The sequence below is a fragment of the Alosa alosa genome, chromosome 16, assembly GCF_017589495.1.
Source record: "Alosa alosa isolate M-15738 ecotype Scorff River chromosome 16, AALO_Geno_1.1, whole genome shotgun sequence".
In the NCBI taxonomy this organism is placed as follows: domain Eukaryota; kingdom Metazoa; phylum Chordata; class Actinopteri; order Clupeiformes; family Clupeidae; genus Alosa; species Alosa alosa.
This window is the reverse complement of record NC_063204.1, coordinates 12,660,224-12,674,018: the sequence shown is the minus strand read 5'-3', so window position 1 is coordinate 12,674,018 and position 13,795 is coordinate 12,660,224. Positions and strand designations below refer to the sequence as shown.

The 13,795-nt window shown below is 41.6% G+C and overlaps 2 protein-coding genes across 2 annotated transcripts in view; both read left to right on the top strand.

Annotated features, from left to right (window-relative positions):
• Positions 1–108: 108 nt before the first annotated feature.
• tlcd5a (TLC domain containing 5a) lies at positions 109–4,324 on the top strand. Its single transcript, XM_048266707.1, has 3 exons — positions 109–464; positions 1,612–1,811; positions 2,940–4,324. The coding sequence occupies exons 2-3, from the start codon at positions 1,616–1,618 to the stop codon at positions 3,479–3,481; spliced, it is 738 nt and encodes a 245-aa protein (XP_048122664.1). The 5' UTR covers positions 109–464; positions 1,612–1,615; the 3' UTR covers positions 3,482–4,324.
• Positions 4,325–5,434: 1,110 nt separating this feature from the next.
• arhgef12a (Rho guanine nucleotide exchange factor (GEF) 12a) overlaps positions 5,435–13,795 on the top strand; it is a 67,486-nt gene continuing 59,125 nt past the window's right edge. Inside the window, exon 1 of the mRNA XM_048267005.1 lies at positions 5,435–7,129. Within this exon, the coding sequence (XP_048122962.1) occupies positions 7,098–7,129 (32 nt within the window). The 5' untranslated portion in view covers positions 5,435–7,097. The remainder of the gene's footprint in view (positions 7,130–13,795) is intronic.

Here is a 13,795-nt window from a genome sequence, read left to right as displayed (position 1 = left end):
TGACCTACAAACTCATGTCATGTCATGTCATGTCATGCCTCATGCCACTGGACTGCCGGAATTCCAAATAAAAGACGTGCATGTCTTTCCACAACCGGACCAGCAGGCGTCGCGCCTAGCTGGGATGACAGGAGCATCTGTCGCCTGGAAACAAGACAACCCTCTTCTCTTTGTAGACATCGTTGATGATTCTTCGAGAATAATGTCGCTTTTGTTTATGTGGAGCACTGGGTCCTGTCTCCGTGAAGACGTTGTTTGTTTGAGAATAATTCAGACAGTGCCTTTCTTTCTTGAGGCGTGAGACGTCGGCTACAGGGGGATGTTGAGGTTATATTCGGTTTAAACGTTCCAACAGGCCCTGGTGCCACGAGGATCCTAGTGTCACAGCATCATTATTGTGGACAGACCAAGTGAATACATCTATCCGGATACTCCGATGGAACGGTGGTTCTTGTATAGTTCAGGTAAGTTCGCCACGCATCTAAACATTCTCTTGTGCGGTGAATGTAATGAGATGTTTTAGAGCGTAGGCAACGCTTTCATGCTCAAATGGGCTATTGTTTATTGTTGTGAAAGCCTGTATGGCAGTTATAATAGGCTATCGACTTAAATTCCTGAGGTGCAATAGCCTACCTCTTAAATATTCTGTTCCGTATGGGTGGAAATAAATAATTAAGCCTATCTTCTTTACCCATGTGCAAATTCAGATATGGAAAGACCTCTTAAATATATGGGACAATTGTGGCAGTCTACCATTATCATGCTAGCACACTTTAATTGTTGATCTGATGAATTTAACATTTGTGATATGTAGCCTAACCTGTTCCAATGTCCACAATCCTATTATTTACACTGTAGCCTACCATACTCACTGTTATGTAAGAACTGTTTGTGCTGTTTGTAAAATAAATGGAGTGTGTTGTAGTCTATGCTTGAAGTCCAGAGCTTAGCTTTTGCCTCGTAGGAGTGCACACACTATTATGTAAAAACATAGCATAAATGTGCCATACACTGATGTTGTACTTGCTACTATGAAATCATGATAGTGATGTTTTGTTATAGTGGCCATAGTTATATCCTAGCAAAGACAATGAATGGAAAAAGACTGAAAATAAAATAAATGGTTTCAGTTCAGTGCTGTCTGTCTGTTCTCCCTGTGGACTCAGGCGGAAGCTCCAAACATAGTTACTTTTGCACTAGTTTTGACATTGTAGTCAGGCAGCTGCCTTATTTCCCAATACCCAGGATCCCTCAGCCCATTCACTTTAGATCTTCCCTACTCACTGTGAAACACTTACCACAGAAAGACCTGTTACTTTTCACTGAAGAACTCTAAGCTGTCGTACACACATAGGATTATTCAGGAGAGCATTTGGAAGCGGTAGCCTATGAGTGGGCATTTTCATTTACTGTGGGGTAGAGCTGAAGGTACAGGAATTTCGAGAGTCATACAGAAGGAATGTTTTCTAGATTGCATTTAATAGGTGTGGTAGTTAGTTAGCCCATTATTAGGCACAGTGTGTTTGTTGTACTATGAGTGTGTATTTGAGCTAGATTGTGAGCTACGGCCTTCTGAGTGAATTCTAAAGTAGTGTATTGTGTCTGTCCCAGCGAGATGACATTCCTTGTAGTCGGAGTGATTCTGTGCCTTGTGGGATGGATCAGCCTTTATGCTTTTCTCTGCCACTCAAACGGTTCCCATGGATATGAGTGGAACTGTCGCCTGGTCACTCTGGCCCATGGACTCCTGGCAGTGGGAATCACGGCCTACATTGGCTATGTGGACGGTCCCTGGCCCTTCAGTCATCCAGGTGAGATGCAGAGACATGCAGACCACTACAGACATCATGGTATGGGCAGATGCAGGCATCATGGTATGGGCAGATGCATCATGCAGGTCTGGGAGAATATGGAGTCATGAAATATTGGTTTCCAGACCTGGTGAAGTGTGGACATTTGTATAAAAGTCTCAAAAAAGTCTGAAAGTATTACTCATAGTTGAAGACAAGACAAGTCTACTAATACACTGCTTCGCTTTTATATTAATACAATGCTTAGCTTTAGAAAATGCTTTGTTCGTTTCTGTTTGTTATTAACATGTTGTCACCTTTCTAAAATAATGGCATTTAAGTTTTTTTTTTCTTCAGAAAACACAAAAAAGTTGACCAAAAATGATTTAGGCAAAAAAATATTTTTGTCAAAAAAATACTTTTAGGAAGGTGACCATGTGCATGCCAGGGCTGCCAAGAAGTACCATTTTATTCTATTCTATTATATTTAATTCTATTCTATTCTGTTCTTAGCATTCACACAAGACTGTTTGGTCCGGGCATGAGTTAGTTTGGACCAATGGTTCGGTGATTTTTGCTAATGTGAACGCAGTCTACCGACTGGGTGCAGACCAGGGTCCGCTAGAAAACGGGGGTCTGGGGAATGCTATCTGTTTCAAAACAAGGGAATAAACTGCTGTTTTTGCGACGTTGCCGAGCGATATTGGTAAAAATAAGCTAGTATTTATGACATAAATGTTGTCCGCAAACAAAAATGTAGACCAGCTGGGTCAGGGCTAGGGGGGGAGTGATCACACTTGGGTACGGTCCAGTTAAACGGACCCAGTGTAAAAGCAACCTTAGTCCTTAGTCAGAGGTTGCTGTCCTCTGGGAACAGTCTCACACACTCAGTTATATGCTGCACAGTACTGTGTATCTGTTATAAATCCCTCTCAGCATTCGACCATCTCAAATTGATTATAAGAACTTTAGCAGAATGTCATAGAGTTTATTCCAGACATCAGTAGATACTTAGTGGATATTTACAGCATACATTTAGGACAAGGATTTTCTGGTTCTATAACTGTATAACTACAATTGCACTATTTTTTAACCATATCATTTGAGCTTCAATTTTTTTGTCCTGTTATTTCTGATCATGGTTCCCAGGTACAAAGACCACACCACTGCAGGCCAGTGCTATGGTGATAAGCCTGGGATACTTCCTGTTTGACATGGGCTGGTGCATCTACTTCCAGACGGAGGGCCTTGTCATGTTGGCGCACCACACCATCAGCATTCTGGGCATCATCCTGACACTGAGCATTGGCGAGTCGGGCATCGAGGCATGCGCGGTGCTCTATGGCAGCGAGATCACCAACCCACTGCTGCAGGCGCGCTGGTTCCTCCGGCAGACGGGCCGCTACGAGAGCTGGCTCGGCGACGTTGTGGATGTCACTTTCGTGCTGCTCTTCGTGTTCATGCGCGTTGTGGTGGGCGCCAACATGCTCTACTGCGAGCTCATTTCACCGCGCCCCAAGTTCATCATCAAGTGCAGTGGTGTGGCCATGTACGTGCTCAGCTGGGTGTTCATGGTGGACATCACCCGGTTTGCCGTGCGTAAATATCGCCGCTGGACTGTGCGAGGGCAGGCTGCTAAGACCAAAGACAAACCGATTGAGACCAATGGGCCGCACGCAAAGACAGACTGAGGACATACCCACTTGCCATTTCCTCATAGACATTTTAAAAACAGAGCAAGAAAGAAAGACATTTTTAAATAACATGATGATAATTGAAAAAAATCTGTGGACAATGCATGGCCTGATGTTTCCTGAGACAGATATAAAGAAGCATGTATGATGAGGGCCATGTTATTGCTGAATAGCCCAGATTGCACCTTGGAGTGACTGGCTGGGGCTTTCTGTCCGTCCGTCTGGGGACTGGAATGAGTGAAGCAGTAAGAAATGAGCCATAGTTCAACATTGTTACAAATAAGACTGCCCACTGCGTGCCAGACTGCATTTCAAAACGCCACTGCACAGCACTCAGCTGCCCCCCTGCCGAACAGCCGAGTTTAGGGCGGATCTGGCTGAGATTCAGCCCTGATGGGGTCCTGAACTCCTGATCCAGCCCTGATCTGGCCCTGATGCGGCTGCTTTGTGTTAGATCAAAGTTGGACCCGGTCCAGAGTAAAATGCTATAAAAGGGGTTGTGCTTATGACAGCAGACACTGACACGTTTTATGTAATGGTCTGTGTACTTGTCATTTAAAGTTGGGGGAAATCAATGCATTGTACAAGAGGACAATGTTTGATAACTTTAATTAATGAGTTTGACAACTATTAATTATGTGGTATGTAGAATGTCCTCAAGATAATTCTCTAAAAGACAAAATTTGTTTGAAAGATGTTTGAATACTGTTTTTACTAGTAAAGTAGACATTTTTGCCTTTTTAATATGGAAGTGATTGTGGATGCTGTAATTTTAATATAGCAATACTTATGATTGTTGTAAAAACAAAGCTTGCAGAATAAAGAATTTGTTAAGTTCTGCATTACAAAAAGAGCACAATGGCTTTGTCATTGGAGAAATCAATTTCTCTCTTTGTTTGAGTATATGTGGGTGAGTGTGTGTGTGTGCGTGTGCGCGTATGTGTGTATGTATGTGTGTCTGTGTGTGTGTATGTATGTGTGTATGTATGTGTGTGTGCGTGTGCGCGTATGTGTGTATGTCTGTGTGTGTGTGTGTATGTATGTGTGTCTGTGTGTGTGTATGTATGTGTGTCTGTGTGTGTGTATGTATGTGTGCTAGCTGAGAGTGGAAGAAGGAAAATGACAGAATGGTACTGTGTTTTTCTGGACATTGGAGAGACAGTGATTGTCTATCTTCACAACAGTGCTTCAGCAAAAGTGTGTGGGTCTTGTTACATGGAACAGCAGCCCTGTGTGTGTTTGAGTGAAATATCAATCTGGTCAATACAGGCCTATTTAGTGTGAACAGGCCAGGGTTTAATCAAATGAAAGGACGTGGATTACTCAGCAAAGCGGATAATGAAGTGCAGTACATATAACAGGCCACAAGATGGCAAACACGAATAATAATATACGGCTCTGATAATATGCAGCAATAGACATCTTCTGATTATCTCTTCATGAAATGCAACAAACCCAGCAGTAGCCTATGTCAAATTGACAACTTTTTTAAATTACACAGTAGGTAGAGATTTAAACATATGACGATATAATTGCAGTTATCAAAGTAAAACAAGTTTGGCCTGCAAATAAATGCACCTTTTAATACAGGCTACACCTTTTAGCCTACATGGATGTTTTAAGTTTATTGTCGGCGACAAAGGAAGGAACAATCATGAATTTGCAAAGTTGCACCATGTCAAAAAAAGTAAATATTTGACAAAAAATGTTACTAAAATACAAGAATATGATATAGACTTTGGTCAACGTGTCAATATGTATTGATAGTAGCTGAAACAGACATGAACGTGGACTAAACATAACACAGCCTATGCACACGTGTACTTTAATATTATGTAAAACGAACGCGTAAGCTTTGTCTATGTATTTCCAGATTGTATATAGTGGGGCCATTGGTCCATAGTTGATACATTTATGTCGCTTTAAGAGAGCGGAGCTAACTTGTAGCACTGGCTAGCTTTTAGTCGGCCAGTAGCTGAAGGTGAACAGATTCCACAGAAAACAAGTCAGAACGGCCCAATTCGGAAAACATGGAGACGGAGCAATCAGACGGCTGAGTTTTAACTTTGGGGGCTTTTGTTTTGATCAAAGGACTTTTGAGGCAACGCACACGTCTGGATTCTGCATATATCTGACAAGAACAACCTGAAGACCGTTTACATGAGAATTCTCGTGGGAAAACACGCTTTTCATGGATGTGGTTAATAGATAGCTAGCTAACGTTACATTTGGAGTTTGGGATTATTGTTGCAAAGTTTCAAACCAGGATACTGACAAACATTTTACTGCAGTGAAACACGCATTTTCCGTGCTTTTGTTTCAGGATTGTTTGATTTAGTTTAGGGGACTTTGAATTTACAAAGAATCGTAAAACCGATGTGTTTTAATTCGACGCGTTTGGGACGCCTGGTTGGGGGAAAGGTTCTCCATTTTCCAGACCTTAGGCTAACATTATTGCTAGCTCGCTAGGTTAACTGTTAGCTCTCCTAAAAATTTCAGAGGCCTCGTTACTCCATTCAGAGGTGTAATGTTACTGGCGTCGACTCGTTGGAATAATTGTGACTTTTCTGTTGAAGGGTTGCTCCCTTCTTTTAAAGCCAAAGTTCTTAAATTCTCATTGGTCACGAGGAATTGGTCCTTCGCCCTCATTAAATTCGGTACCCTTGTGATATCAAACTAGCGAGGTACAGTACCCAGCGAAACAACTAACGTTATCATTAAGTTAATTTATCGATGTATCTTTAAAAGAAAAGGAAGACAACGCAAGCTTTTGGTAAAACTAGCCGCAAAACGTCCAGTTGGGTGGAAAGTTTGCAAGTAGCGTGTTTATTTAAGACTGCTGGAGAAGCATCCCAGTGGCCACGTTTGTATGAATTCGACTGGAAGGAGCATACAAATGTCCAGTTTCAGCTGATTTGAGACGCGTCCCGTGAAGCGTTAGCTAGCCCACTTGATGTGTTTAGTTCGTGTTTTTACGCTAATGACTTTTTTGCTGACTGAAGGTTCAAGTCGCTTACAATTTACACTGTATCTTTTGGAAACGATCAAAGCCCATTCGGTTTCTATAAATGCGGGTGTTGCCAGTATTATAACGGCGTCGACGGGAGCGTGATTATCAGGGAATGAAGAATTGACAGTACATAACCAACTAGTTACCGCAAATTAAGCTTACTTTTGCCAGCTATTTATTTCCTCTTGCTCGAGAGAAGACTTATAGTTGTGATTTTTATATTTTGTTATGTTCAAACGGTGTTTTATTGCCAACTGATTAATATTTTGTTACTTTGTCTCCACTGATTAGTTAGCTTGCTAGCTAGCTGGACTTGTTCATTTTGCATTTCTGACGTATGTCCAGCTGCCGAATGCAACCGAATACCAGCACGCACGGACACGAAAGTCACCTGTCTAAAAATCCTGAATAGCACATTCAGAGCTTTGCCATTTATTCCACAATTTCTGCTCATTAACAACTGAGGACGATTTAAATACGAAGGAACGGACGTAACCATTGTCGGATGTTAGGGATACCTTACAGCGAAAGTGGTGCACTGCTTCATGTTTGTGAAGATGGTCATTGGATGTAAACCGCTGGAAAAGTAGATACGGAAGCCCAATGAGTGACACACAGCCCACAATCACTGACAGGTGAGTGAGTTTGTGATTTTTAAACCGTGTCATCCCTGTTCACATGACTACAAACCAGTAGACCAACCCTGCAGTAGTCTCCCTGTCTGTGTGCTATATAATCAAGTGTAATAGATGGGTTAAGCGTCCCTTAGGAATTCTGTGGCCTTTAGGCAGCGGCAGCCGGAGAGCTATCTGACTTACAAGTTGGGATGTCTGTTTGTGAGTCATGTTGTTGTTGCTGGTGCTGCATCTGCCTTCTTGGAACATTTTGTGATCAAACTTTACCAGATACAGACAAAAAATACATGCATGGTTACACCAAAGGAAAGAGTGAGGGTTTTAATCCTTTCAAATAGTGTGAATTTCTGTGCAAACCTAAATGACAGTTTCAAGAAAGAGATGCTGTGCCTCAGGATGCAGCAAAAGCAGACTTTGATTTGATGTTTTGAAGACAACTTTGGTCAGTGATGTTATGAAGATAACACATTGCTTTTGGACAGTCGCATTGCTTTTGGACAGTCACTTATTTTATTGCAAATGCAATGATGCAACATGCCCTACATTTTATCCGCATGCATCAGGATTTAATAGATCAGTGATCTGCTCTTGAACACATCCCTCTCTTTCTCCATCCATCCACCCATCCACCCTAGAGGAGAGAAAACACACACACACACACACACACACACAGACATAGCTCACGGCCTGCGGGTCACGTCAGTGATGGTGGGATGTGATTTTCAGCCTCAGTGACCCTGACTGCACCTGCAGCTGGTACTTAAGAGTGGCATTGGTGTGTGTGTGTGTGTGAGAGAGAGTGTGTGTGTGCGTGGCTAGGTAGGTGCGGCACTATACTGCCTCAGGCTGTTGAAGGGGGTGTGTATGTGTGTCGTCTCAGACAGATATAGAGGTAAATTAGTTAGCCGATGTCTGTCGTCTCAGACATAAAAGCAGGGGGAGGGATGGATAGTAAGTGTATTAGTTTGTACACAACCTCAGACAGAGGGCAGAGAGAGAGAGCGATTGGGCTGTGCGTCTTTCCTTCAGACTGATTTAGCAGAAATTAGTGAATGAGTTGATGTGCCTGCCTTGTCTTGAAGAACAGGAGAGTGTGTGTGTGTGGTGTGTGCACGTGCACACAAACGCTGTCTCTCTGGCTGAATCGAGTGGATAGACTGTGTGGAGAGTGAGTTTTCCCACCTGAACTAATTCAGGCTGACAGATCCACTGAGATGAGCCCAGCTACTCACTGCTGCGTCCGAGACACGCTGAACTTCTGTAAGGGCACAGAAGAAACCTGCACCTCTTATGCAGTGAGGGGATAGAGGGGGGGAGGGAGATGATGGAGAGCGAGCAAGAGTGTGTGAGTGGATGTGTGGGTGTGTGAGTGAGTGAGAGAGAGAGAACTGGGCTACTTGTCATTCAGTGTTTGTCCCTTACCAAATGGAAGCGATACCATTCCCTCCAGGCTGATTGAGTGAGTTGTGATCCAGTAAATTATGATGTTTTGAAGTCCTGATCCAGTCAGGGGCATTGTGTGGTCTTCCTGTGAATAATACAATACCACAGAAAGGATTGAAGAAAACTGACCACAGTCAAGCAATGCCTCAGTCTTTTTTGGTCTGCTTTTTAGATGTGATTCTGTATTTGTCTGTATTTGTCTTATGCTGTAGTCCAGAGCCTGTAAAAGCCCAGGCAGGTTCGGTGCTGCAGGCGGGATGAGCTCAGACTTTCCTCTCCCCTCTCCTCTACTCTCTCCTCTCTCTCCTTTTTCCTCTCCCCTCCCCTCTCCTCTCTGCTCCCCTCTCTACCCTCTCTTCGGTACAGTGTCTGCTGCTAACGTTGCCATCCCTCCATTAGAGTTATGAGCGGCCCGATTAAGTGCATTCATGCTGAGCTTGTTCCTTCGTGGCTCCACAATGCTCTTCCTGTCAGCTGTACGTGGGCCCTCCTCTTCACACACAGAGGCTGTGTGTTTTGCTCCTGCTGATCAGGTCATCCCCCTCATCCTTTTTCCTTGAAATAAAAAAAAAATATTATTATGAGAGAGAGAGAGAGAGAGAGAGAACTAGATGTACCGCATAGCGGTACAAAAATATGACCGCCGCTCAGTCCTGTACAAAAAAAAATAAATCACACTTCAATTTGTCTCCATATTTTACTCCATCCCCCACTCTTGAAACTTTTGTGTATGCTTGTTTGGCATGCCTGAGTGTGTGTAAAGCGGCTGCACAGAAAGTACCCTACTGGTGCTGAAAAGGTGAATAGATTGTAGAATAGCCAAAGAAGATGTAGAATTGTTATAAAACCTTTAAAATCTCTAAACAATCACAAGTAGGGCAGTTCATCACAGTTCATCCATTGCAACTGGATTGATGAAAGGTCACTTACACCTGTAGGCTACATTGTATTTGGGAAAAGCAAAAGGTATCAGCATAATGTTATTTATTTATTTATTTATTTATTTATTTATTTATTTATTTATTTATTTATTATGTATTTTTAAACAAAAACATCTCTGTCAGTTCCATGCCGCTTTCAACAGCTATCAAAAACAAAGGTCATTTTGGATGGATGGATTTTTTGTGAATGTTTTTCTTCTTCTACATAAGATTTTAGTCATCTTTAGTTCATATAATAATTTTATTGTCAATGCACAAATTAAGTAACAGTAGTCTGAAACGTTATTGTTAATGCACAAATTAAGTAACAGTAGCCTAGTCTGAAACGAAATGCTGTTTTACATCTAACCAGTGGTGCAAATAACTGACATGTCCAAATGGGCCTTGATGAAATGCGCCGCTAGACTGTTCATACACATTTTAACGGGCCAAAGTTGAAAAGCTTTTGTCCGCTATTGTTAGTGCAAATATAGGCTGATTCATGTTCCCTTGCATTGTTTAACTGAGGTCCATGGCTAGTCTGGCTTTCATCAGACCAAGCTCAATCTTTTAAGAAATCAAAAATAAATAAATGGAGCAGATCAGGCTGGGTTCACCCAGCCTAGTCCATAGGCACCGATATTGTTTAATTTTCCGATTGAGATATACACGCTCTGGCTATTCTAAATGCAAAAATGCATCAGGGAGTTATGACAAAACGGTAACTAACAAACTAGATCCTAATAGAAAGTTGTTAGCTTCCCTAAGCTACAGGTAGGATTATAAGGTAGGCCTATTGACAACATAAATTGTCAATAGGCTATGCTGGCGACACAAATAAAATCTCCTTTTGAAACCAATGGCTTACGCCTTTACAGTATCAAGCCGGACTTAAACTGTCATATCGTGGCGAAAAGTTGTAATAACATTCACGCAGCTCCATGAGTCAAGGAAAGCGAATGAAGTAGCCACTTCTAAATGGGACCCACTACACAGTAGCTTAAGGTGTTTTGCTAAAGCAGCCATAATGAAATGAAGGTGTCATTGTTTGATACTTCACACACACGTATTTTTTTTAATTTCACAGACTACAACTACCAAGCTGTAATCAAAGCACATCGATTCCCCTCTCACACCCTGCACGCACTTAAAACAAAATAAACAGGCGCCTCAGTCTCACGATGTATAGGCAAACTGTATCAGACCGGTGTAACGTTGGTAAATCTTCCATTGCACAGAATGATTTTGTAGCACGTGCAATAAATGACAGTCGAAAGATACAAACAGTGCTGCTATACATTTGTTTGGTATAACCGCGATTTATAGTTTTCTACAAATGCAATCAATCAAATGCCTCCATCACTCAACCAACGCTTAACGGGTAACATTACCTAGGTCCTTATTGATATTACAAGATTAGCATTACCTGCAGTAAAAACCAAGCATGTCTGAGAAACATCCTTAGATTTATTTCGCTTCAAGAAGAAATGGGAATTACACTTCATGTGAACATCGCCCCATCCTTATTAGATGTTCGCTGCGTGTAAATTACAGTCCTTGTATGAAGGCCCATTGTTTTTTCCAACCCACTTTTAACTTCCAACAAAATTACGCCTCACTGCAACGACGCGCCATCTAGTGGACAAACGACTACTTCGCCAATACTGAAAATGCAGCCATGATGATGATGATGAATATTTATTTTGGCTTTCTTTTAATCCTACTGATTTTCATTTTTTACCGGGGCAAATCACAAATGAGTGATTATGAGCCAGGTTGATGTGGGCCCTTGAGACCAACATACCAAAAAAGATTCACAGAGAACTGTGTCTGCCCTACCCTCCTTCGGGGTCCAGTCCAGCGGGGGGGCTGCAGATGAAAACTAAAAAATGACGGTTCCATGCTATCCATGGGGTACATGCTCACCAAGTTTTGTGTACCCCGGTCTTTCAGTGTCCCGAATCCTTGTTGGTGTATCGCCACTAAATGTACACATAAATTATTTTATTGTAAGGCCCCCATGAACGAAAGTACACAAAACTTGGCATGCATTCAGAGGGTGTCATAATGATCCTACTCTTTTAATTGCGGTGCAGTTTTGACCTTGTCAGCCAGAGATATTGAGATGAAAACACCTCATTTTTTTGCTTTTAATTTTTAACTAGGGTGGCTTATACATGAAATAAGTGGTAATGGGATGGGTTGACATGCCCCCTTAAGACCAACATACAAAAAAGGTGGACCTCCTAGGCCCCTACGGTTCTCGAGATATTCACAGAAAACTGTCTCCTCGCCACCTACAGGCCAGTTGGTGTATAGTAACATAAATTAATTTATTGTGTGGCCCCCCATGAACGGAATTCCACAAAACTTGGCGTGCATACATAGGGTGTCATAATGATCCTACACAGTTAGGATCATTATGACAGGTCACAGATACCTTCAATTACACCACCTCATTTTTACTTTTTTGTGTTTAACTAGGTGGGCTTATACATGAAATGAGTGGTTATGGAATGGGTTGACATGGCCCCTTGAGATCAACATACAAAAAAAAATGGTCCTCCTAAACCCCACGGTTTTCGAGATATTCACAGAAAACTGTGTCTGCCCTACCCTCCTTTCGGGGTCCAATTCAGCGGAGGGGCTACAGATCAAAACGAAAACGATGGTTCCATGCTATCCATGTGGGGTTACATGTCCACCAAGTTTCGTGTACCCGGTCTTTCAGTGTCCGGGAATCATTGGACGGAAATTTGGGCATGCGAAAAAAAAAAAAAAAAAAAAAAAAAAAAAAAGACAAAAAAAAAAAAAATCTGACTAAACCTATATGACCGCCAGCAGCTGTGCGGCGGTCATAATTATTGGCTTCTGAATGCCAGGTTATGAGAGGGTAAGCATTGCAGGACTTCTGTAGGGTTTCACATCCTCTGCTGAGAGAGAGAGATCTTGTCCAACCCTCAGGAAGTGAGATGGGGCTGCATAATTTGGGGTAAATAGCTAATTGTGATTTGTAGTGTTAATTTTCACAGACGAGACAAGAGCAAATATGTTAGATCAACTTTTTTTTCAGATGGCAGTAATGTCCTGAAACACTGACTAAGACTATCTTAAGATGCATTATTATTGACTAAAAAAAAACGAGACTAAAATGTTTTGCATGAAATAAAAAAACTAAGATAAAATCTCTCCATTTTCGTCTACAAAATGAGAAGACAGAATATCTAGCTGTTACGTTTTCAAAATATTCGAATGAGTTCATAATGCCAACAGCTTTCCTGTAGGCTAGTCTACGTGCTGTTGCTGCAACCCTGTGGCTGCAACATGAAACTACATGGAACAAGAACACTGGATATTTCTGCCAGAGTTAGCAAGCTAACTACCTAAGCTTTATGCTACAATACTACATACCCAGAAGTTGAAGCTTCTCTCATACAAATTAACATCCCCCAGAATGTCCATACGAAAATGTTCATCATGTAATGTCAACTATTTAACTAGTTATGACTGATGATGCAAAGTTTGCTAGCAAGTAAGCTAATATGGAAAGTTCGCTAGCCAGTTAGCTATGGCTAAGATGGAGTCTGTTTGGGGAATGTGTTGTGTTTGGGCGCATATCGCCATCTAGTGAGGCGGAGTAAAACTTTAATACTTTGGCCTACGACAGTGTTTCTCAAACTTTTTCAGTTACAGGACCACTTAACTAACCCTAGCTAAAAAAAAAAAAAGATTAGACCTACTTCAACAGTAGCCTATAATTAGTCTACACAATAGGCCTGCTCACTAAACCACCTTGCTTATTGTCTTTGCACTTTGCTTATTGTGTGGCTTCATACTGTATGATTTAAACTGGCATATCTTACATAGACAGTGTTGCAGAACTGTTTTTACATACAAGTTGGTTCAATATTGCAAACAACTCATCTATATTATATTTTACCACGTCTGCTCGCGGACCTCTTGGGATAGCTTGCGGACCACCAGTGATCCCCAGACCACACTTTGAGAAACACTGGTCTACGAATATGTGAGTGGTCCAGTCAAATCTTTTACTGTCTATGGTCAAATCCCTACCTGTGCATGTAAACATACTGACTGACAAAAAATCAGAATGAGTAATTATAACAGACGAGTAGCACTGTGGACACACAATATTGTTGGAAAATTGAGATGTGTGAAACACTATTTGACTCAAATGGTAATCAGAAATAATTTGTTATAAAAAAAAAAAAGACTAAAATGTGTTGACTAAAACTGACTAAGACTAAGATACCTTTAGTTTTCTTTTTGACTAAAACTTGAC